The sequence below is a fragment of the Scyliorhinus torazame genome, chromosome 8, assembly GCF_047496885.1.
Source record: "Scyliorhinus torazame isolate Kashiwa2021f chromosome 8, sScyTor2.1, whole genome shotgun sequence".
Classification (NCBI taxonomy): Eukaryota; Metazoa; Chordata; class Chondrichthyes; order Carcharhiniformes; family Scyliorhinidae; genus Scyliorhinus; species Scyliorhinus torazame.
In genome coordinates this window covers 61,075,904-61,100,296 of record NC_092714.1, presented here as the reverse complement: position 1 = coordinate 61,100,296, position 24,393 = coordinate 61,075,904, and the positions used below count along the sequence as shown (strand labels likewise).

The 24,393-nt window shown below is 49.3% G+C and overlaps 1 protein-coding gene across 5 annotated transcripts in view; it reads left to right on the top strand.

Moving 5' to 3' along the window:
- stxbp5l (syntaxin binding protein 5L) overlaps positions 1-24,393 on the top strand; it is an 879,402-nt gene that overhangs the window by 711,852 nt on the left and 143,157 nt on the right. For 4 of the 5 annotated variants that reach the window (XM_072513712.1, XM_072513711.1, XM_072513708.1 and 1 more), the window contains exon 19: positions 16,270-16,335. In XM_072513712.1, the coding sequence (XP_072369813.1) occupies positions 16,270-16,335 (66 nt within the window). Of the gene's footprint in view, positions 1-16,269; positions 16,342-24,393 lie in introns of all 5 variants that reach the window. The other variant, XM_072513709.1, reaches the window with a different exon arrangement.

The window sequence follows — 24,393 nt, the reverse complement described above, 5'->3', positions numbered from 1 at the left end:
TACAGAGGGTATAGGAAGAAAAGCAAAATGTTCTTGTGAACAGTACATATTTGTTTTACATCGACGCCACGAGTCGGTCGGGCGGTCTGGTCGTCCGTGTCGATCGCCTCGGCCCCGGCGGTGGTGGTGGTGCTTGTACCAGTGTTGTCGCCTCCAGGAGCCGTACGGTTTCAGCTGTCGGTGCAAAGGGGAGGGGGACCGATCCTCCTGGGAAGGGGGCGGTCGCGGGGTGCGGCGGTGGCAGGAAGGGGGGGGTTGGGTTGATGGTGTCGGGGGGGGTGTGCGTGTTGCCGGCGGGCGCCAGATCCTGCAGGGAGACCGTGTCCTGTCGGCCGTCGGGATACTCCACGTAGGCGTACTGGGGGTTTGCGTGGAGGAGGTGAACCCTTTCGACCAACGGGTCCGCCTTATGTGCCCGCAAATGCTTTCGGAGCAGGATGGGTCCTGGGGCCGCCAGCCAGGTCGGCAGCGACGTTCCAGAGGAGGACCTCCTAGGGAAGACAAGGAGACGCTCGTGAGGCGTTTGATTAGTGCTCGTACATAATAACGACCGGATGGAATGGAGAGCGTCCGGGAGGACCTCCTGCCACCGTGAAACTGGGAGATCCCTGGACCGTAGGGCCAGTAGGACGGCCTTCCAGACCGTGCCGTTCTCCCTTTCTACTTGCCCGTTCCCCCGGGGGTTGTAGCTGGTCGTCCTGCTTGAGGCTATGCCCTTGCTGAGCAGGAACTGGCGCAGCTCGTCACTCATGAAAGAGGACCCCCTGTCGCTGTGGACGTATGCGGGGTAACCGAACAGTGTGAAGATGCTGTTCAGGGCTTTAATGATTGTGGCCGCGGTCATGTCAGAACAGGGGATGGCAAAAGGGAAGCGGGAGTATTCGTCCACTACGTTAAGAAAATATGCGTTGCGGTCGGTGGAGGGGAGGGGCCCTTTGAAATCGAGACTGAGGCGCTCGAAGGGCGGGAAGCCTTAATCAGGTGCGCTCCATCTGGCCTGAAACAATGCGGCTTGCATTCCGCGCAGATGTGGCAGTCCCTTGTGACTGTACGGACCTCCTCTAAGGAGTATGGGAGATTGCGGGACTTGATGAATGGTAAAACCGAGTGACCCCCGGGTGGCAGAGCTCCTCGTGGAGGGTTTGGAGGCGGTTAATTTGTGCGTTGGCACATGTGCCGCGGGATAGGGCATCGGACGGCTCGTTCAGCTTTCCGGGACGATACAAGATCTCGTAGTTGAAGGTGGCGAGCTCGATCCTCCACCTTAAGATCTTGTCGTTTTTGATTTTGCCCCGCAGTGCATTATCGAACATGAAGGCTACCGACCGTTGGTCGGTGAGGAGAGTGAATCTCCTGCCGGCCAGGTAATGCCTCCAATGTCGCACAGCTTCCACTATGGCTTGGGCTTCCTTTTCTACTGAAGAGTGGCGGACTTCTGAGGCGTGGAGGGTCCGGGAGAAAAAGGCCACGGGTCTGCCCGCTTGGTTAAGGGTGGCCGCTAGAGCTACGTCGGAGGCGTCGCTCTCGACCTGGAAGGGGAGGGACTCGTCGATGGCGCGCATCGTGGCCTTTGCGATATCTGCTTTGATGCGGCTGAAGGCCTGGCAAGCCTCTGTCGACAGAGGGAAGGTCGTGGTCTGTATTAGGGGGCGGGCCTTGTCTGCGTACTGGGGGACCCACGGCGTAGTACGAAAAGAACCCCAAGCAGCGTTTCAGGGCTTTTGGGCAGTGCGGGAGGGGAAATTCCATGAGTGCGCGCATACGTTCGGGGTCGGGGCCTATTATCCCATTGCGTACTATGTAGCCCAGAATGGCTAGCCGGTCGGTGCTAAAAACGCACTTGTCCTCGTTGTACGTGAGGTTCAAGGCTTTGGCGGTCTGGAGGAATTTCTGGAGGTTGGCGTCGTGGTCCTGCTGATCGTGGCCGCAGATGGTTACATTGTCGAGATACGGGAACGTGGCCCGCAACCCATGTTGATCAACCATTCGGTCCATCTCCCGTTGGAAGACCGAGACCCCGTTTGTGACGCCAAAAGGGACCCGTAGGAAATGGTATAATCGCCCGTCTGCCTCGAAGGCTGTGTACTTGCGGTCACTTGGGCGGATGGGGAGCTGATGGTAGGCGGACTTGAGGTCCACGGTGGAGAAGACTTTATATTGGGCAATCCGATTGACCATGTCGGATATGCGGGGGAGAGGGTACGCGTCTAGTTGTGTGTACCTGTTGATGGTCTGGCTATAGTCAATGACCATCCTTTGTTTCTCCCCTGTCTTCACTACTACCACCTGCGCTCTCCAGGGACTATTGCTGGCCTGGATTATGCCCTCCTTTAGTAGCCGCTGGACTTCGGACCGAATGAAGGTCCGGTCCTGGGCGCTGTACCGTCTGCTCCTAGTGGCGACGGGTTTGCAATCCGGGGTGAGGTTCGCAAACAAGGACTGGGGTTGCACTTTGAGGGTTGCGAGGCTGCAGATAGTGAGTGGGGGTATGGGGCCGCCGAATTTGAACGTAAGGCTCTGTAGATTACATTGGAAATCTAATCCCAGCAAGGTGGGGGCACAGAGTTGGGGAAGGACGTTAAGTTTGTAGTTTTTGAACTCCCTCCCCTGCACCGTAAGGGTAACTATGCAGAATCCCTGGATCTGTACGGAGTGGGATCCTGCAGCTAGGCAAATCTTTTGTGCGCTGGGATAGGTGGTCAAGGAACAGCGTCGTACCGTGTCGGGGTGTATAAAGCTTTCCGTGCTCCCGGAGTCGACTAGGCATGGTGTCTCGTGGCCGTTTATTAGGACCGTTGTCGTCGTCGTCTGGAGTGTCCGGGGCCGAGCCTGATCGAGCGTAATCGAAGCGAGCCATGGTTGTAGTAGTGGAGTGGGGTCCGTTGTTGCCGTCCAAGATGGCGGCGGGGGTGGACAAAATGGCCGCCCCCATGCGTCGTACAGGTCTGGGGCGGTCCAAGATGGCGGCGCCCCTCCTCCCCTCGTGGTGGCCGGGACCCAGAATGGCGGCGTCTGCGGGTCGCACATCGGAGCCCCTCATCCCCTCGTGGAGGTCGGGACCCAAAATGGCGGCGTCTGCGGGTCGCACATGGTGTGCTGGGGGGGCTGGGGAGCGCTAGGACCGCGAGCGCTAGGACCGCGCGGAGCTCCCTCACCGCGAGCGCTAAGACCGCGAGCGCTAGGACCGCGCGGAGCTCCCTCACTTGGGACAGCGGTGGTCGGGGCCCAAGTCAGCGGCGCCGGCGGGTCAGGCGTGGGGCCGCGAGCGCAAGGACCGCGCGGAGCTCCCTCACCGGGGACAGCAGTGGTCGGGGTCCAAGTAGGTGGCGCCGGCGGGTCAGGCGTGGGGCGCGGGGTGGGGGTTAGGGGGCCGTTAGGGATGCGGAAAACTCCCTCCTCTCCGTGGAGAGTGTTGGCCGGGACCCAAAGCGGTAGCGTTGGCGGCGGGTCATACATGGGCTGCGGGGAGGGGGGTTGGGGAGCGTAGGCGGAGTGCAGGGCTCCCAGTTCTCCCGGGACCGCGGTGGTCGGGACCCAGAGCGGCTGCGCCTGCAGGTCGTACATGGCGTGCTGGGGGGTTGGGGCGCATAGACTGCTTGCAGGGCTCCCTGTGCTCCCGGGACGGCGGCGACCTCGCGGGACCGGCACACAACCGCATAATGGCCCTTTTTCCCGCAGCTTTTGCAGATGGCTGCGCGGGCCGGGCAGCGCTGCCGGGGGTGTTTCGCCTGGCCGCAGAAATAACAGCGGGTGCCCCGGTGCAACTCGGCGTTTGGACCGCGCAAGCCTGTGGGGTGTCCGGGGGGGGTAGGGGGTTTGCCGCGACAGGTACGTACGGGGCCCAATGGCCTGCCGCGCGGTCGGGGCCGTAGGCGCGGGTATTACGCGCGGCCACGTCTAGGGAGACTGCTAGGGCCCGTGCCTCTGAGAGTCCTAGCGACTCTTTTTCTAGAAGAATTTGGCGGATTTGGGAGGATTGCATACCTGCCACAAAAGCATTGCGCATTAACAGGTCCGTGTGTTCGTTAGCGTTCACCGACAGGCAGCTGCAGGCTCGTCCCAAAATCAGCAGCGCGGCGTAGAACTCGTCCATCGATTCTCCGGGAGCTTGCCGTCTCGTCGCGAGCTGGTAGCGAGCGTAGATTTGGTTAACTGGGCGAACGTAGAGACTTCTGAGTGCTGCGAACGCCGTCTGGAAATCGTCGGTGTCTTCAATGAGGGAGAAAATCTCCGTGCTCACCCTCGAGTGCAGGACCTGCAGTTTTTGTTCGTCTGAGACTCGGCCGGTGGTCGTTCTGAGGTAGGCCTCGAAGCAAGTCTGCCAGTGTTTGAAGGCTGCTGCCGCGTTCACTGCGTGGGGGCTGATCCTCAGGCATTCTGGAATGATCCTGAGCTCCATAGTCCTTTTTAGGCACGCTTAATAAATTGTAGCGCACAAAGACTCCATGAGACGAATAGAGTGAAGTCGATGAGGCTTTATTAAGCGTGTCTGTTCCCCCGCAGCTCGATAGTAAACTGGCCTGCGGGGGAAGACTCCGGCTTCTTATACTCCGCCTTCAGGGCGGAGCTTGAGGTCAACGGCCAACCAGGACCCGGGATCTGTCAGCCAATGACATTAGGGTTTCCAGTCCCACATGACCCCCAATACATACTACCACACTAGCCATGTCCGATAGACAGGTCTCCGACTTCGGGGGCTTTGAGTCCCTCCATGCTAATAGTATCCGTCTCCGGGCTACCAGGGAAGTAAAGGCCAAAACGTCTGCCTCTTTCACCTCCTGGATTCCCAGGTCTTCTGACACTCTGAAAATCGCCACTTCTGGACTCAGCGCCACCCTTGTTTTTAACACCGTGGACATGAACTCCGCAAACCCCTGCCAATATCCCCTAAGCTTTGGACATGTCCAAAACATGTGGACATGGTTCGCCGGTCCTCCTGCACATTTTGCGCACCTGTCCTCCACCCCAAATAATCTGCTCACCGGGCCACTGTCATGTGAGCCCAGTGAACAACCTTAAATTGTATCAGGCTGAGCCTGGCACATGTTGCGGATGTGTTGACTCTATTCAACGCGTCCGCCCATAGACCATCCTCTATCTCACCTCCCAGCTCCTCCTCACACTTTCTCTTCAGCTCCTCGGTCTGCGTCTCCTCCGACCCCATAAGCTCTTTTATAAATGTCCGCGACGCTCCCTTCTCCTACCCACCAACTAGCAACTACCCTGTCCTGAATCCCCCTTAGCGGTAGGAATGGGAAGGTTGACACCTGTTTACGAAGGAAGTCCCGCACCTGCAGATACCTGAATTTGTTTCCCCTCGCCAACCCAAACTTTTCCTCCAACGCACTCATACTCGGAAAGCTCCCCTCTCTGAACATATCCCCCATCCTCTCAATCCCCGCTCTCCGCCATAACCGGAACCCCCCCGTCCATACTCCCCGAGGCAAACCGTTGATTATCACAGGTAGTGGCCCAGACCGATGCTCCCACTGCTCCCACATGCCGCCTCCACTGGCCTCAAACTCTCAGGGCCGCCACCACCACTGGACTGGTGGAGTACCGTGCCGGCGGGAATGGCAGAGGCGCAGTTACCAACGCCCCCAAACTGGTGCCCTTACATGAAGCCGCCTCCATACGCACCCATGCCGTCCCCTCCCCCACCACCCACTTCCTGATCATGGTTATATTAGCCGCCCAGTAATAGTTCCTAAAATTTGGCCCTCTCCCCGACTCCGCTCAAGCATTACCTTCCTTATTTGTGTTAAGTAATGGGTTAAGAGACATTGCAATTAGTTGTCTCATTTATGTTAAGTATCCATTAATTGACACTGATATGTAAAGGGGCTTCAGGTGGCCTCTGTCAGGTGATGTATAGTGAGAGTTTTGTGCAAAGGCTGTTGGAATGAAATAAATGTGTGTTTGTGAAAAAGGAACAGAACTTTAGACTCTTCATATCACAGCAACTAAAACGTCTAACAATTGGTAGCAGAGGATGGTTGCTGTGTAAATGTGAAGGGTTGAAAGATACAACTTTCCAGATCAAACCAAGGACTGAGTGAGAAAAAAAAAAAAAAAAAGGGATATATGGCTGAACCGAGGATAACGATGGCTGGATATGACTATCCTCCCTTATTTTCTGAAAGGGACGACCAATGGAGAAGTGCAGTAGTTATGTGGACCAAGGTAACTGCTTTGGGAAAGAGAAAACAAGGTATGGCATTGGCCCTTTCTCTACCATATGGCAGTAAAATCCGAAACAAAGTGCTTTCTGAGCTGGAATTGGAAGAGTTAGACTCAGAAGAAGGTCTGGAGACTTTATTACATTATATGGATAAGATTTATAAGAAAGATGACTTGTTTTTTTTTTTTAAATAATTTTTATTAAAGGTTTTCATAAAATATCAATAACAAAATGAGAAAGAAAAAAGAACTCAACAGGGTTAAGTACAAAACACAATCTAAAAAAGCAACCCCCCCCCGTACATAAATAATAAATTAACATTAACACCCCGACTTAACACAACAGGTGTATACACCCCCTCAGACCCTCCAGTGTAACTAACATAAACGAAAATATAGTAAACCCCCCCCCCCCCCCCCCCCCCCCCGAGCTGCTGCTGCCATTCGCCAATGTCTATCGTTCTGCCAGAAAGTCTAAGAACGGTTGCCACCGCCTAAAGAATCCTTGTACCGACCCTCTCAAGTCGAATTTCACCCTCTCCAATTTAATGAACCCTGCCATATCGCTGATCCAGAATTCCACACTTGGGGGCCTCGCATCTTTCCACTGAAGGAGAATCCTTCGCCGGGCTACCAGGGACACAAAGGCCAGAATTCCGGCCTCTTTTGCCTCCTGCACTCCCGGCTCCTCTGCCACCCCAAATATTGCAAGCCCCCAGCCTGGTCTGACCCTGGATCCTACCACCCTTGACACCGTCCTCGCTACGCCCTTCCAAAATTCTTCCAGCGCTGGGCATGCCCAGAACATCTGGGTGTGATTTGCTGGGCTCCCTGAGCACCTAACACACCTGTCCTCACCCCCAAAGAACCGGCTCATCCTTGTCCCGGTCATGTGTGCCCTGTGCAGCACCTTAAACTGTATGAGGCTCAGCATCGCGCACGAAGAGGAAGAATTCACCCTCCCTAGGGCATCTGCCCACGTCCCCTCTTCGATCTCCTCTCCCAACTCCTCCTCCCATTTACTTTTCAACTCCACCACCGAGGCCTCCTCCTCCTCCTGGATCACCTGGTAAGTTTACGAGATCTTCCCCACTCCCACCCACCCCCCCGAGAGCACCCTGCCCTGTACTGTGTGTGGCAGTAGCCGCGGGAATTCCACCACCTGCCGTCTGGCAAACGCCCTTACCTGTAAGTACCTGAAGGTGTTCCCCGGGGGGAGCCCGTACTTCTCCTCCAGCTCACCCAAGCTTGCGAACTTCCCGTCCACAAACAGGTCCCCCAACTTTCGTATCCCTGCCCTGTGCCACCCCGAAAATCCTCTACCTGTTCTTCCTGGGGTGAACCGGTAGTTCCTCCGTAATGGGGTCCACGCTGAGGCTACAACCTCCCCCCTATGCCGCCTCCACTGCCCCCAGATTTTGAGGGCTGCCACCACCACCGGGCTCGTGGTATACCTCCTTGGAGGGAGCGGCAGTGGCGCCGTTGCCAGCGCCCCCAGACTCGTACCCATACAGGACGCCGTCTCCAGCCTCTTCCGTGCAGCCCCCTCCCCCTCCATCACCCACTTGCGCACCATCATCACATTGGCGGCCCAGTAGTACCCACAGAGGTTGGGCAGCGCCAGCCCCCCCTCTATCTCTACTCTGCTCCAGGAACACCCTTCTCACCCTCGGAGTCCCTCGCGCCCACACAAACCCCATTATACTCCTGTTAACCCGCCTGAAAAAAGCCTTCGGGATAAACACGGGGAGGCACTGGAGCAGGAACAAAAACCTTGGGAGCACCGTCATTTTGATTGACTGCACCCTACCCGCCAAGGACAGCGGCAACGCGTCCCACCTCTTGAACTCCTCCTCCATTTGCTCCACCAGCCTTGTAAAGTTAAGCCTATGCAGTGTCCCCCAGCTCCTGGCCACCTGGACCCCCAAATATCTGAAGCTCCTCTCCGCCCTTTTTAGTGAGAGCTCGCCAATCCCCCTCTCCTGGTCCCCTAGCTTAACTGCGCATGAAGCATGGTCGGATTTTGATAAGTTCTGGAAAATGGAGGATATCTCCATGGAAGACTATATAATGGAATTTAGCAGACTATATAAAAGACTGCAGAAACACAACCTGGAATTTCCACAGTCTGTGCTGGCCGTTAAATTACTTTACTGTGCTAGAGTGAGCAACAGGATAGGCTCCTGCTTTCGACAGGAGTTCAGTTTACTGATAAGGATACCTTATTCGAACAGATGACAAAAGCTTTACAAATGTTTCTGGAGAAACATTCGATTCCGATGGCTCTGATGACCCAAATAGGTCAGCCTGCAATAAGGCAGAATATGGAAGATACACTACTAACAGGATGGCGAAATCGTATGGCTACGAACAGGGCTCAAGACTATAGAAGGAGACCGAGACAAGGAAATTATGAAGACAGAAACCCAGTTAGGGCCTACAATAGGAAGATTAACCCCAGAAATGCACGGGGCATGATAAATCGATGTTTTCGATGTGCCTCTCAATACCATTATGCTTTCAACTGTCCAACTCATTATGATAGAGTGTTTGAAGCGACACATGACACGGAAGAGTCAGAAGAGGAAAAAGATAGTGACCAGAAAGAAGGCATTGTCCTATTGACCAGCAGTTTTCCGCCGGTAATGAGGGTGTTGGTTACAGAATCCTTCAACTGTGCTGTATTGGACAGTGGCTGCACATCTACTGTGTGTGGAATTGACTGGTTAAAATGTTACCTGGACTCTTTGAATGCTGAAAATCGTAACAAGGTTAAGGAATTTGAAAGTTCCACAAGTTTCAAATTTGGGGATGATAATACTCTGAAGTCGCTGAAAAGAGTGGTGATCCCTTGCAATATTGCCGAGTGAATCATTTCATTAGCACGGATGTTGTATCAAGTGAGATACCTTTGCTTCTGAGCAGACCGTCGATGAAGAAAGCACACATGAAACTGGATATGGAACAGGATAAGGCAACAGTTTTTGGAAAGACGGTAGACTTACAATTTACACAGTCGGGACACTATTGTATTCCATTACTGACAAATAATATTTCAAGTAGAGTGGTTAAGAATGTGTTAATGGCAGTTGAAAATGGGACTTTAGCTGATAAAAAGCTTGTGGTATTAAAACTGCAGAGGCAATTTGCACATCCGTCTCCTCGGAGGCTGAAAAATGTATTAAAGGATGCAGGGGTAAGGGATGACGACTATACTAAACTGCTAGAACAGGTTAGTGACCGCTAGGAAGTACAGAAGGACACCAGCACGACCGATTGTAACCCTACCTTTGGCCAGCGATTTTAACAACATTGTGGCCATGGACCTTAAGATCTGGGATAAAGCAAATAATATATTTATTTTGCATTTTGTAGATTTAGCAACCAGATTTAGTCAATCAACGATTGTACGAAGTAAAGAAAAGAGAGTAATCTGGATCAAATTGTGGAAAAATGGATAGGGACAGGAATGGGTCCACCGGCAGGAATGGGTCCACCGGCAAAATTCCTGACGGACAATGGGGGAGAATTTGCTAATGATGAGTTTAGGGATATGTGTGAAAACATGAATATCAGAGTTATGAATACGGCTGCAGAAAGCCCATTTAGTAATGGTGTCTGTGAAAGAAATCATGCTGTCATCGATGACATGCTTCGGAATATTTTGGCAGTTCGACCAAATTGCAGGCTAAATTCAGCGTTAGCATGGGCAGTACATGCAAAGAATTCATTGCAGATGGTTGGGGGCTATAGTCCTTATCAATTAGTGTTTGGTAGAAATCCTAAAATTCAGTCCATTTTGGATGACCAGCCTCCAGCTTGGGAGGGGAGTACAATTAGCTCTGGTTTTGCTGAACATTTAAATGCATTACATCGCAGTAGAAAAGCTTTTTTGGAAGCAGAAGTCTCTGAAAGAATTCGCAGAGCTTTAAGACATAACGTACGGCCATCAGATGCCGTTTTTCAGCAAGGAGGCATGGTATACAGAAGGGGTACTCTGGAAGTTGAAAAAATGTGTATATGGATTAAATGATGCATCTAGAGTCTGGCATTTTTCGGTAAGGCCAGTTTTGTTAAAGTTAGGCTGTTGCCAGTTGAAAGCAGATCCTGCAATGTTTTACTGGCACTATAAAGGAAATCTTTCTGGCATTTTTATGATGCATGTCGATGATTTTTTGTGGGGCGGGACTAGTGATTTTGAAGCTATTGTAATCTCTGGTTTGAGGAAAGAATTCAGGGTTGGACTGGAAATTGGACAGACTAAGTTAGGGGCAACTTTACGTCAGCAATCTTATTTGGAAAGCATCAGCCCAATAGCAATTAGTCGTCGCCGAGTTTCACAAAAAGATGCAATGGTTTCAAAGATAGAAAAAGAGCAACTGCGAAGTTTAATTGGGCAACTGAACTGGTTAGGTAGACAGACTAGACCAAACGTGAGTTTTGATGTCTTAGAGTTGAGTACAAAAATGAATGATCCCAAAGTGGAAGACATAATAAGAGCAAATAAAGCGTTGGCCAAACTAAAAATGCAGGAATGTGTTTTGAAGTTCCTGGTTTTAGGTGACCTTAAGCACTTAAAACTCATAGTTTATAGTGATGCGTCCTACACAAATTTATGTGATGGGGTTTCAAGTGCAGGAGGTTTTATAATTTTCCTTTTGGGGAACAATGGTAAATGTTGCCCGCTTGTGTGGGAAACAAAGAAAATAAGGAGAGTGGTAAAAAGCATTTGGCTGCTGAGACGTTAAGCCTTGTAGAGGCAATGGATATGGCCTTTTATATAAGTATGATATTGACAGAAATTTTGGGATTAGTGGATTTGGGTAATATACCTATTGACTGTCGCATTGACAATAAATCCCTGTGGGAAAATGTGCACTCTACAAAAAGTGTCAATGAAAAGAGGTTACGGATAGACATCGCAAGTTTGAAGCAGATGTTGGACAGAGCGGAAATAACAAAAATTAAATGGGTCGACAGGAGCTATCAACTGTCAGACTGTTTTACGAAAAGAGGGGCACGTTCACAGAAACTTTTGGATATCGTTAATGAAGGGCGCTTGTTTCTGTGACTTTTTTTTCTTTCTCGTCCAAAAATAAAATGGGGAAATCATGTGTGTTGTTTTTGAGTTTCTTGAAATTTTGTTTTCACCTAATTATTTTTTTTCTCCAAGGAAGGGGAGACTGTTAAGTAATGGATTAAGAGACATTGCAATTAGTTGTCTCATTTATGTTAAGTATCCATTAATTGACACTGATATGTAAAGGGGCTTCAGGTGGCAGAGTTTTGTGCAAAGGCTGTTGGAATGAAATAAATGTGTGTTTGTGAAAAAGGAACAGAACTTTAGACTCTTCATATCACAGCAACTAAAACGTCTAACAATTCGCAGGGTCTTGCCCGCCCAGACGAAGCCCATGATCACTCTGTTGACCCGCTTAAAAAGGACCGTGGAATAAAGATGGGGAGACACTGAAATACAAATAGGAATCTCGGAAGGACTGTCATCTTCACCGTTTGCGCCCTCCCAACCAGAGACAACGGAAGCACGTCCCATCTCCGAAAATCGTCCTTCATTTGGTCCACCTGCCGGGCCAGATTCAATTTTTTCAGCCGGTCCCATTCCCGCGCTACTTGGATGCCTAGGTACCTAAAGCCTCCCTCTACTAACCTAAACGACAGCTCTCCCAGTCGCCTCTCCTGTCCCCTCGCCTGGACCACAAACATCTCACTCTTTCCCATATTAAGCTTATACCCCAAAAACCAACAAAATTCCCCGAGAGTCCTCATGATTTCTTCCATCCCCTCTATTGGGTCCGAAACGTACAGAAGCAGGTCATCCGCATAGAGCGAAACCCTGTGCTCCACCACCCAGCAACTTGGCATCTACATTCAACAGGGAGATCAGCCTGTAGGACCCACACAGTTCCGGGTTCTTGTCCCACTTAAGAACCAGCAAAATCGTTGCCTGTGACATCGTCGGGGCCAACACCCCTCTTTCCCTTGCCTCACTGAACATCCTCAACAACACCGGCCCCAATATCTCCGAGAACGTTTTATAAAATTCCACTGGGTACCTGTCCGGACCCGGGGCCTTATCCACCTGCATGGCCTTCAAGTCCTCCACTATCTCTTCCGGCCCGAGTGGGGCCCCCAGCCCGTCTACCTGCTCCCCGTCCACCTTTGGGAAATTCAGCCACTCCAAGAAGTGCCTCATCCCCTCCGGCCCCATAGGGGGTTCCGACCTGTACAGCCTGCTGTAGAAATCCCTAAACGCCTTATTCACCCTTACTGAATCACCAACCAGGTTCCCATCTCCGTCCTTTACTTTCCCTATCTCCCTAGCTGCCTCCTTCTTCCTAAGCTGCTGTGCAAGCATTCTGCTGGCCTTCCCTCCATATTCATAGATCGCCCCCCTTGCCTTTCACAGCTGCTCTTCCACCGCTTTCCCTGTAGTCAGCAAGCTAAACTCCGCCTGTAGCCTCCGCCGTTCCCTTAAAAGCCCTGCCTCTGGGGTCTCCGCGTACCTCCTATCAATCTGTAGTATCTCCTTTACCAGTCAGTCCATCTCTGCCCTGTCCACCTCCCTATGGGCCCGGATCGAGATCAGCTCCCCCCTGGCCACCGCCTTCTGTGCTTCCCACACCACCCCTGCTGAAATTTCCCCCCTGTCATTGACCTGCAGATAGCTCTGAATATATTTCCTCAGCCGCTCGCACACCCCTTCATCCGCCAAAAGACCCACATTCAACCTCTAGTGCGGGTTACTGTCTTTACTAACCTGCAGGTCAACCCAGTGCGGAGCATGGTCTGAGATTGTAATCGCCGAGTACCCCGTGTCCACCACCCCAGCCAGCAAGGCCCTGCTCAAAATAAAGCAATCAACCGGGAATACACTTTAAGCACGTGTGAGTAGAAGGAAAACTCCTTCACCCTCGGCTGCCCAAAGCTCCATGGATACACCCCCCCCCAATCAGCTCCACGAACCCTCTTTGTTCCTTTGCCATTGCTGGCACCCTGCCCGTTTTTGAGCGTGACCGGTCGAAGCCAGGGTCCATAACTGTGTTGAAGTCCCCTTCCCATGACCAACCTATGTGAGTCCAGCTTCGTTATCTTCCCCAGCATCCTCTTTATAAACTCCACATCATCTCAATTTGGCGCATACACATTTACTAATACCACCTGCACCCCCTCTAGCTTCCTACTGACCATAATGTACCGACCTCCCACGCCCGAGACTATTCTACCCGCCTCAAACACCACCCGCTTATTGATCAGGGTCGCGACCCCTCTAGTCTTTGAATCTAGTCCCAAGTGAAAGACCTGACTGACCCAGCCTTTCCTCAGTCTAACCTGGTCCGTTACTCTAACGTGCGCCTCCTGCAACATTACCACGTCCGCCTTCAATCCCCTAAGATGCGTGAACACACGTGCCCTTTTGACCGGCCCATTTAACCCTCGAACATTCCAGGTGATCAGCCTAGTTGGGTGGCTCATTGCCCCTCCCCCTCCGCCGATCAGCCATCCTTTTTTAGGCCCGCCTCCGACCCATGCTCCGCGCCTCCACCGTCCATCCCCAGGCTAGAGTCCACTTGTTAACCATTCAACATTCTTCTCCTGCAGCATAAAGTGTTGTTCCTTTTACAGTTTGGGATTCTTGTGAATTGTCCTGATGAGTGCAAGTTGAAAACCTTTGACACCATGTGTCATTTTTTAGCAATACGAAAGTAAAACTTCTTAAACAGACTACCCTAGAAATTTAGGCACAATCATTTCTGGGCATGTGTAAAGGGGCAAGCTGTAATCTCTACACCTAACGGAACAGGGGAACAGGAGTAGGTCATTCAGTCCCTCGAGCCTGCCCCGCCCTTTAATGAGAATGTTCCTGATGGTTGGGGGGTGGGGGGGGGGGGGAGGTGTCATGTGAGTGTCCCTTTAAGAAAGGTTTTTGTCTTATCACATGGCTTCATTTATGTCATTGTGTGGGTGGAGCTAGGCTGTGGGAGGTTTTTGGTTTCGCTTTCATTTTGATTTTACTGCTGTGGAGTCAGACAGGAGACAGTCAGTCAGACAGTTTTGGCCTGTCTCTCTCTATTTTCAATTTAGATATCTGTTCCAGTAAAGATAATCTTGGTGGTGGCTTTAGATATAATTTGCTTTCCGGAAGGGTTTAAACCTGCTGGTGAGACGGGGTCAGAATGTCAGAAAAAGCCAGTCTTATTCAAATGAGAATGCAGAGTGCTGGGCCACAGCCTTGAAAAGGGGTTTTTGGTTTTTAGGATTTTGTTTATGAATTGGAACAGTTAAGGAGGAATTCATTCAGTGTTATACATAGATTACTGTCGCTGTGGGGTGTCTTTATGTTTGTAATCGATAGAAATTCTTGCTGTGTGTTTATATAAATGTTGACTGCGTTCTTAGAATAAAGCTTATTTTGATTAAAGTGTCTGGGAAGACTGTTGAATAACACCTGAAGGGTAGGCTCTTGTGCTCACCCTAGCCAAATTCAACATAAAAAGTTATAGGTCAGGTGAACTCCATACTATACTTTGGAGTTTCTAAACCCTGGCCCACAACAGTGCAGAACTAGGGGTCATAGTTTGAGGATAAGGGGTAAACCTTTTAGGACTGAGGTGAGGAGAAATTTCTTCACCGAGAGAGCAGTGAATCTATGGAATTCAATGCCTCAAAAAGTAGATGAGTCGAAAACATTGTGTAATTTCAAGAAGGAATTAGATATAGCTCTTCAGTTAAAGGGATCAAGGGATATGGGGAAAGGCAGGATCAAGATATTGAACTCGATGATCAGCCATGATCATAATGAATTGTGAAGCAGGATCAAAGGGCCGATTGGCCTCCTCCTGCTTTTATTTTCTATGTAGCATGGCTGATCTGTGGCCTAACCTGCCTTGGGCCCATATCCCTTAATATGTTTGTTTAACAAAAATCTATATTTATAGGAACATTGGAATGGTACAACCTGATATTAGTCATCAGGGCAGCAGTGCAGAGTTTCTAACAAAGCGTAAGTGAAGATCCATAAACAAGGAAGAGTAGGCAATAAGACCGGGAAGAATGAGTTATCATGGTGATAAGGATGGGTAACATTGGGAAGGGCGTGCAATTAGGCTGACAAGATAGACAATCAGGCTGGATAGACTGGGCACTCGAACCAGGAAGGGTGGCAATTGGGCAAAGGAGGTAGTTGGTGGGGGGTTGGGCATTCTTTTCAGGAGAAACTTTTCAGGTCGGGAAGAACCTCTCCTGGTTTCACATTCAGGTAAGTACATTTTAAAAACTTAATTATTTGCGGCGTAAAGGGGGTTCCTTTAAGATTGTATGCTAGGCTGCACCTCGGCCTGATTTTCCTGAGTACAGCTGGTCTTTGCTCAGGTTAAACCAGTGTTGCGGTGCCGGCCTCAAAGAGACATTAGACTTTCCTAGGCCTCTTCTGAAAGTTATCGGTACCAGTTAAAATCATGTAGTATCTGGTTTTGCTAAAGATAGTTAAACATCGCTTATTTAGGACATCAGAACCTTGAAGGTAGAAATGATTTCAAGCTATTATTTTCAAAGAAAGTGGAGAATCTGCTTTTTGCAGACCTTATCCAATCCAGTTAATTTCCTGAGCAAAGATCCAGAGGTTTCCTTTACATCCTCTAATTCAAATATGTCACTGCTAAAATACAGAACTCAATGTTGCCAATAGGTTATGTGTATGACTATTCCAGTTCTTGGAGAAGTAAATTGTCCTAAAAAATCAACACTTGCCTTTAGTTTCAGCGGAATCAAAAGTATCAAACTTCCATTGATCTGAATTACTCTGGAGGCAAAAGATTTGTTGGAAAAATAATTTATTTCCTGTCAAAATTAAAGTGACAAGGCAGTGTAAGAAAACGCTAGTTTAGATCATCAAACCTTGGTTGATGTGTAGTTAAGATAATGCACTGTTCTAAATATTATTAATAATACCTTATTCTGTTGGAATTATTTCAGAATCCTCCAAGCATTTATCAGAATTGGCAATGGGATTTTAAAATTTTATGCTTTGATGTATCGAGTAGCGTGATAATTATTCATTCCTGTTTTTAGGTTTGACTGAATTTGTGGATAGCCCTGTATCGTTGGAAATTGAACGCTGCAAATCTCCCACATCAGGTAAAGGTAATCGGTTTCTATCCATCATTACTTGCCGTCGTCTGTGGTCCAACTAGATACAGTTTCAATATAATACAGAAACTAGATATTGTTTCACGCTAGATACCTATGCAAGATATTGTGTACGTGTTATAGTAAGTACTAAATGTCTTTCAATGATTATTTCATGTACAGCCTGCATTAGAAGGAAAGTATGGTGTAATATTTCAATTTTGAAAATGCTCCTTGAGAAATTTGCACAAAGCCTGCAATTTATACAGCTAGTACACTTCATAGAATTAGCTTTTTCTGTCTGGTAGAACCATTTTTCAGGGGGGGAACGAAACAGGCATCAGTGGATCAGCTATCTATTAAATAACCTTTCCATATTGGAAAGGAAAATTATTTAGGGCGCATAATAGGTATCTGATCTGCTACTGCCTTTTATGACCCCATGGACGCCTCTATAATGTTGATTTCTGTCAGGGCCAAACAATCTGGTCACAAGATCAAATGAAAATCCCAAGTAAATTAGCAAAAGTATCGAGAACAAGAGGGCACGGATTTAAAATAATTGGCAAAAGAGGCATGAGAAATCATTTTTTCATGCAGCGAGTGATTAAGGTATGGAGCGTACAGCCTGAGAGTGTGGTGGAGGGAGGTTCAATTGAAGCAATCAAAAGGGAATTGGACTGCTATCTGAGAAGGAAAAACGTGCAAGCTTACAGGGAGAAGATGAAGGAATGGCAATAAGCGTAGATCATGATGAGCCGAGTGGTCTCCTTATGCACTGTAACAATTCTGTGAAATGTACATCACAAACAGACAACTTGTTTAGATTGAATAAGTTAATACGAGTGTCACTGAACTGTATGGTTAAATTCACATTTAAATCCCAGATCTTCAACTTCATGTTGCCAGTTAACTGCCTTCCCAAAACAGCTGAAAAGTGGCAGCTGACTGGTGGACAGGTGTCAAATTTTGGGTGGTAGGAAGTTGGCAATCAGTACCAACGGTACAGTTGATGTCAACAAGGTAAGTCGCTGTGAGGGATTTTGATCAGATGTCGCAGGAAGGAAGGGAAAGCTCAAGGCAAGTGTGGTGCCATTTTGGTGCCTCTTTATGCTTCCTTCGCCTAATTGAAATACCAAAACATCATCTTTACTCAATCCACGGGTGGCCCAGTAATCTCCTAGAATGTCGATTTACATGTTTTAAGAACTCCTCAACTGGCTTGAAATGAGCTTCATTGCAGCTGCTCAGAAGAACAGATCAAACTCGAAGACAGCAGGATCGGTGCAAGACGTCAGTGAGTAAATCACCACACCAACCTTAACTACCCATCCACTTGCCAGGTTTCCACCAAATGGCTATGCTAAAAGTCGTCTTGTGTATTTTTGTTGCTTATTTCAAATTTTGAGATGTGTTAACATTGTTGAAGTGCCATTGGGTACTTTTCCACTAAGTAAAAGGTAGTTGTTATTGTAAAAGAAAGTAAAGTCACCATAGTCCCAGATGACCATAGGCTGCTTTCCCCTTTGATGGGGAGAGCTGACTGGTGGTGAATTAACCTCAGGCAAGGGGCAAGGTTGAGAAGGCGGACCTTCAAGTTGTTATTGTATTTCAGTACCAGCTGCTGTTTAAGACTTTGTGAAAAACCCTTTACAAGGAGAGGTGTCCAAACCTTTTCTTGGCCGATTGCATAGTTGCTTATAGGAGCCCTGTAAGCCATATATAAACAATTGATGTACAATATTTCTCAACTTATGTTGGGAGTTGAAAATTTAGACTTCACCTATTTTTTCCCATCGGAGGATATTGTGACTTATCTATGATTTGATGTCAGGCAAGCAGTCTAACAGCACAGAGGGGGTTGTGGATTTGAATGAACTGATGGAAAGGTCAATCTGGGTGTAATAAATATCTATATGGAAGCAAGTTGATGCTAACAAAGGGCAGCATATAGGTGAGGAGGACAAGTGAACTAAGGTATATCTATGGGAGCCATCAAAGTAATGGTAAAGGGTCAGTAAATAAGCATTTTTAAAAATAATTTGTTCATGGAATATGGGCGTTACTGGCTAAAATAGCATTTATTGCCCATTCATAAATGCCCTTGTGAAGGTGGTGGTGAGCTGCCTTTTTGAACCACTATAGTCCATGTGGTGTAGGTACACCCACAGTGCTGTTCCAGGAGTTTGATCCAGCAACAGTGAAGGAACAATGATCGAAACATAGAAAATAGGAGCAGGAGGAGGCCATTCAGCCCTACAAGCCTGCTCCACCATACATTATGATCATGGCATATTTCCACTTCAGGATGGTGTGTAGCTTGGATGGGAACTTGCAGCTGGTGTTGTTGACGTGCATCTGTTGCCCTTGTCCTTCTGGATGGTAGAGGTCTTGGGTTTGGAAATTGCCGGTGAAGTAAGTTACTGCATGATACACCATCAATAACACACGACGAGTGATGAACGTAACTGAGGCTTTAACACACTAAACAGCAAGCCTCCTGCCTCTGGACCCGAACTGGGTCGGAGGCGGAGACTTGCCACCTTTATACATAAGCCCGAGGGGAGGAGCCACAGGCGGAGCCAGCCTGGACAAGCCCAGGCATGCACAAGCATGCACAATACAATACAATACATATCATGCAATAATGTGGTTTACCACACTGCAGTGCATCTTTTAGATGCTAGATGCGACACACTGTATGTCAGTGGTGGAGGGAGCGTATATTGAAAATGCTGCTTTGGGTGCCAATAAAGTGGGATGCTTTGTCCTTGATGGTGTCCAGGTTAAAGTGTTGTTGAAGCTGCACTCATCCAGGTAAAGGAAGAGTCTTCCATCACATTTCTGACCTTGTAGATGGCTGACAGGCTCTTGGGAGTCAGGAGGTGATTCACTGTAAAATTCCCAGTCTCTGGCCTGCTCTTACAGTATTTATGTGGCTGGTCCAGTTCAGTTTCTGGTCAATGATAACCCCCAGGATATATATTTTTTTAATTTTATTAAGGCATTTATATCAACAGTAAATTCAAAAACAAGAGCAAGAATAAATAGGAACATCATAATAAATAACGAAGTAATCAACACCCAAAAACCCCTGTCCTTCCCCTCCTTCCATCCTGCCTTCCCTGTTTTAACCCATTTAAAACCCCCCCAACACCATCTGACCCCGGGGGGTGCCCCCACGGTGGCCTGGCCCGCGATCGGGGCCCACCGATCCGCGGGCGGGCCTGTGCCGTGGGGGCACTCTTTCCCTTCCGCCTCCGCCACGGCCTCCACCATGGCAGAGGCGGAAGAGACTCTCCCCACTGCGCATGCGCGGGAAACTGTCGGCGGCCGCTGACGCTCCCGCGCATGCGCTGCATTTCCGCGCCAGCTGGCGGGGCAACAAACCCCATTTCCGCCAGCTGGCTGGGCAACAAACGCCATTTCCGCCAGCTGGCGGGGCGGAAATCCCTCCGCCGCCGGCCTAGCCCCTCAATGTTGGGGCTCGGCCCCCAAAGATGAGGAGCATTCCGCACCTTTGGGATGGCGCGATGTCCGTCTGATTGGCGCCGTTTTTGGCGCCAGTCGGCGGACATCGCGCCGTTGGGGGAGAATTTCGCCCTACATCTGTGAACCCCTGCCAGAACCCCTTCAGTTTCAGACATGCCCGAAACAAGTGAGCATGGTTTGCATGCCTCCCCGTGCACCACGCACACCTATCCCCTACCCCCTCAGAAAACCTACTCATCCAGCCACCATCTTGTGCGTCCTATGAATTACCTTAAACTGGATAAGGCTAAGTCTCGCACACGACGAGGACGCATTCACCCTCCTCATTACCTCCTCCCACATCCCGGCCTCCATTTCCCTCCGCCTATTTCCGTTTGACTTCTCCTATCAGGGCTCCCTCCCAGTCCATTAGCTCCTTATAAATCTCGGACATCTTACCCTCACCCACGCCTTCCCCCGATTGAACCTTACCCTGCAATCCCAAGGGCGGCAAACCGGGAAAGGACGGCACCTGCTTCCTCACAAAATCCCGAACCTGCAAATATCTAAACCCGTTCCCACTGGCCAGCTCACATTCCTCCTCCAGATCCTCTAAACTCGCAAAGCTGCCTCCCATAAACAGGTCCCAAAACCGCTCAATCCCTGCCTGTCGCCACCGCTGAAACCTCGCGTCCAGTCCCCCCAGTGCAAATCGGTGGCCACACCAAGTCACCTTCCAACCTCAGATGCTGCCGCCACTGCCCCTATACCCTCAGGGCCGCCACCACCACTGGGCTCGTGGAGTACTTGGCTGACGTGAATGGCAGAGGCGCCGTCAATAGTGCTCATAAATTTGTTCCACTGCAAAGGCCACCTCCATCCGCCCCAACCCCTTCCCCACTACCACTTCCTAACCATGGCTATATTAGCTGCCCAGTAATAATTCATTATATTTGGCAAGGCCCGCCCACCCCGCCTCGCCACCACTCCAACAATATCTTCATAACTCACGGGGTTTTCCCCACTCGGACAAACCCCAAATCAAAGCGTTAACCTGCTTAAAAAATGATTTCCGGGACGAAGATCGGGAGGTTCTGGGAAACAAATAAGAGCCTCTGCAGCGCTGTCATTTTCACTGTCTGCACCCGCCTCGCCAGCAACAGTGACAGCACATCCCGCCTCTTAAAATCCCCCTTCAACTGCTCCACCAACCGAGCCAGGTTCAGCTTATACAAATGCGCCCAACCCCGCGCTACCTGGATGCCCAAGTATCTGAAGCTTCCTCCCCACCACCTTAAATGGCAGCTCTCCCAATCTCCTCTTCTGCCCCCGGGCTTCGATCAGGAACACCTCACTCTTCCCCATATTTAGCTTGTATCCGGAAAAACGGCCAAACACCTCCAGGATACTCATGATTCCCCCAATTCCCCCAATGGATCCGATATATTGAGCAACAGGTCGTCAGAATACAGCGAGGCCCTATGCTCAATACCAGACCCCCCGGCGCACAATCCCTCCCCAACTCCTCAACATTCTAAGCGCCATTGCCAGTGGCTCTGTTGCCAAGACAAAAAGCAACGGGGAGAGTGGGCACCCCGCCTTGTCCCACGGTGTAACCCAAAGTACCCCGAGCTCACCCAATTGGTCCACACGCCCGCTACCGGCGCCTTGTACAGCAGCCAAACCCAGTTCACAAACCCCTGCCCAAACACAAACCGTCCTAACACTTCCCATACAGAGTCCCACTCCAACTTATCGAAAACCTTCTATGCATCCATTGCCACTGACACCTCCACGTCCTCCGGGAGCTACATTACCACGTTCAATAATCTCCTAACATTCGCCGACAATTGCCTCCTTTTTACAAACCCCATCTGGTCTTCCCCTATTACTCCGTCACACAGTCCTCGATATGCGAGGTCAGGACTTTTGCCAGAAACTTAGCGTCCACAGTAAGGCCATTCGGCCCACCGAGTCCACTCCACCATTCAACCATGGCTGATTTCAACTCCATTTACCCACTCTCTCTCCATAGCCCTTAATTCCTCAAGAAATCAAGAATTTATCAACTTCTGTCTTAAAGACACTCAACGTCCCGGCCTCCACCGCCCTCTGAGGCAATGAATTCCACAGACCCACCACTCACTGGCTGAAGAAATTTCTCCTCATCTCTGTTCTAAAGTGACTCCCTTTTATTCTAAGGCTGTGCCCCCGGGTCCTAGTCTCCCCTGCTAATGGAAACAACTTCCCTACGTCCACCCTATCTAAGCCATTCATTATCTTGTAAGTTTCTATTAGATCTCCCCTCAATCTCCTAAACTCCAATGAATATAATCCCAGGATCCTCAGACCTTCATCGTATGTTAGGCCTACCATTCCTGGGATCATCCGTGTGAATCTCCGCTGGACCCGCTCCAGTGCCAGTATGTCCTTCCTGAGGTCTGGGGCCCAAAATTGCTCGCAGTATTCTAAATGGGGCCTAACTGGTGCTTTATAAAGCTTCAGAAGTACATCCATGCTTTTATATTCCAAGCCTCTTGAGATAAATGACAACATTGCATTTGCTTTCTTAATTACGGACTCAACCTGCAAGTTTACCTTGAGAGAATCTTGGGCTAGGACTCCCAAGGCCCTTTGCACTTTAGCATTATGAATTTTGTCACCGTTTAGAAAATAGTCCATGCCTCTATTCTTTTTTCCAAAGTGCAAGACCTCGCACTTGCCCACATTGAATTTCATCAGCCATTTCTTGGACCACTCTCCTAAACTGTCTAAATCTTTCTGCAGCCTCCCCACCTCCTCAATACTACCTGCCCCTCCACCTATCTTTGTATCATCGGCAAACTTAGCCATGAATGTCCCGTCATCTAGATCATTAATATATAAAGAGAACACGGTAATATAAAGAGAACACGGTTAATATATAAAGAGAACAGGGGCAGCACGGTAGCATAGTGGTTAGAGTGGTTAGCACACTTGCTTTACAGCTCCAGGGTCCCAGGTTCGATTCCCGTCTTGGGTCACTGTCTGTGCGGAGTCTGCACGTTCTCCCCGTGCGTGCGTGGGTTTCCTCCGGGTGCTCCGGTTTCCTCCCACAGTCCAAAGATGTGCAGGTTAGGTGGATTGGCCATGCTAAATTGCCCTTAGTGTCCAAAATTGCCCTGAGTGTCAGGTGGGGTTGCTGGGTTGTGGGGGTGGGGTGGAGGTGTGGGCTTGAGTGGGGTGCTCTTTCCAAAGAGCCGGTGCAGACTCGATGGGCCGAATGGCCTCTTTCTGCACTGTAAATTCTATGATTCTATGAGAACAGCTGTGGCCCCAACACTGAACCCTGCGGGACACCATTCATCACCGGTTGCCATTCCGAAAAAGAACCTTTAATCCCAACTCTCTGCCTTCTGCCTGACAGCCAATCGTCAATCCATGTTAGTACCTTGCCTCGAATACCATGGGCCCTTATTTTACTCAGCAGTCTCCCGTGAGGCACCTTGTCAAAGGCCTTTTGGAAGTCAAGATAGATAACATCCATTGGCTCTCCTTGGTCTAACCTATTTGTTATCTCTTCAAAGAACTCTAACAGGTTTGTCAGGCACGACCTCCCCTTACTAAATCCATGCTGACTTGTCCTAATCCGACCCTGCACTTCCAAGAACTTAGAAATCTCATCCTTAACAATGGATTCTAGAATCTTGCCAACAACCGAGGTTAAGCTAATTGGCCTATAATTTTCCATCTTTTTTCTTGTTCCCTTCTTGAACAGGGGGGTTACAACAGCGATTTTCCAATCCTCTGGGACTTTCCCTGACTCCAGTGACTTTTGAAAGATCATAACTAACGCCTCCACTATTTCTTCAGCTATCTCCTTTACAACTCTAGGATGTAGCCCATCTGGGCCCAGAGATTTATCAATTTTTAGACCTCTTAGTTTCTCTAGCACTTTCTCCTTTGTGATGGCTACCATATTCAACTCTGCCCCATGACTCTCCTGAATTGTTGGGATATTACTCATGTCTTCTACTGTGAAGACTGATGCAAAGTACTTATTTAGTTCCTCAGCTATTTCCTTGTCTCCCATCACTAGATTACCAGCGTCATTTTGGAGCAGCCCAATGTCTACTTTTGCCTCCCGTTTGTTTTTAATGTATTTAAAGAAACTTTTACTATCATTCCTAATGTTACTGGCTAGCCTACCTTCATATTTGATCCTCTCTTTCCTTATTTCTCTATTTGTTATCCTCTGTTTGTTTTTGTAGCCTTCCCAATCTTCTGACTTCCCACTACTCTTTGCCACATTATAGGCTTTCACTTTTGCTTTGATGCATTCCCTGACTTCCTTTGTCAGCCATGGCTGCCTAATCTCCCCTCTGATAACCTTTCTTTTCTTTGGGATGAACCTCTGTACTGTGTCCTCAATTACTCCCAGAAACTCCTGCCATTGCTGTTCTACTGTCTTTCCCACTAGGCTCTGCTCCCAGTCGATTTTCATCAGTTCCTCCCTCATGCCCCTGTAGTTACCTTTATTTAACTGTGATGTGGAGATGCCGGTGTTGGACTGGGGTGAGCACAGTACGAAGTCTTACAACACCAGGTTAAAGTCCA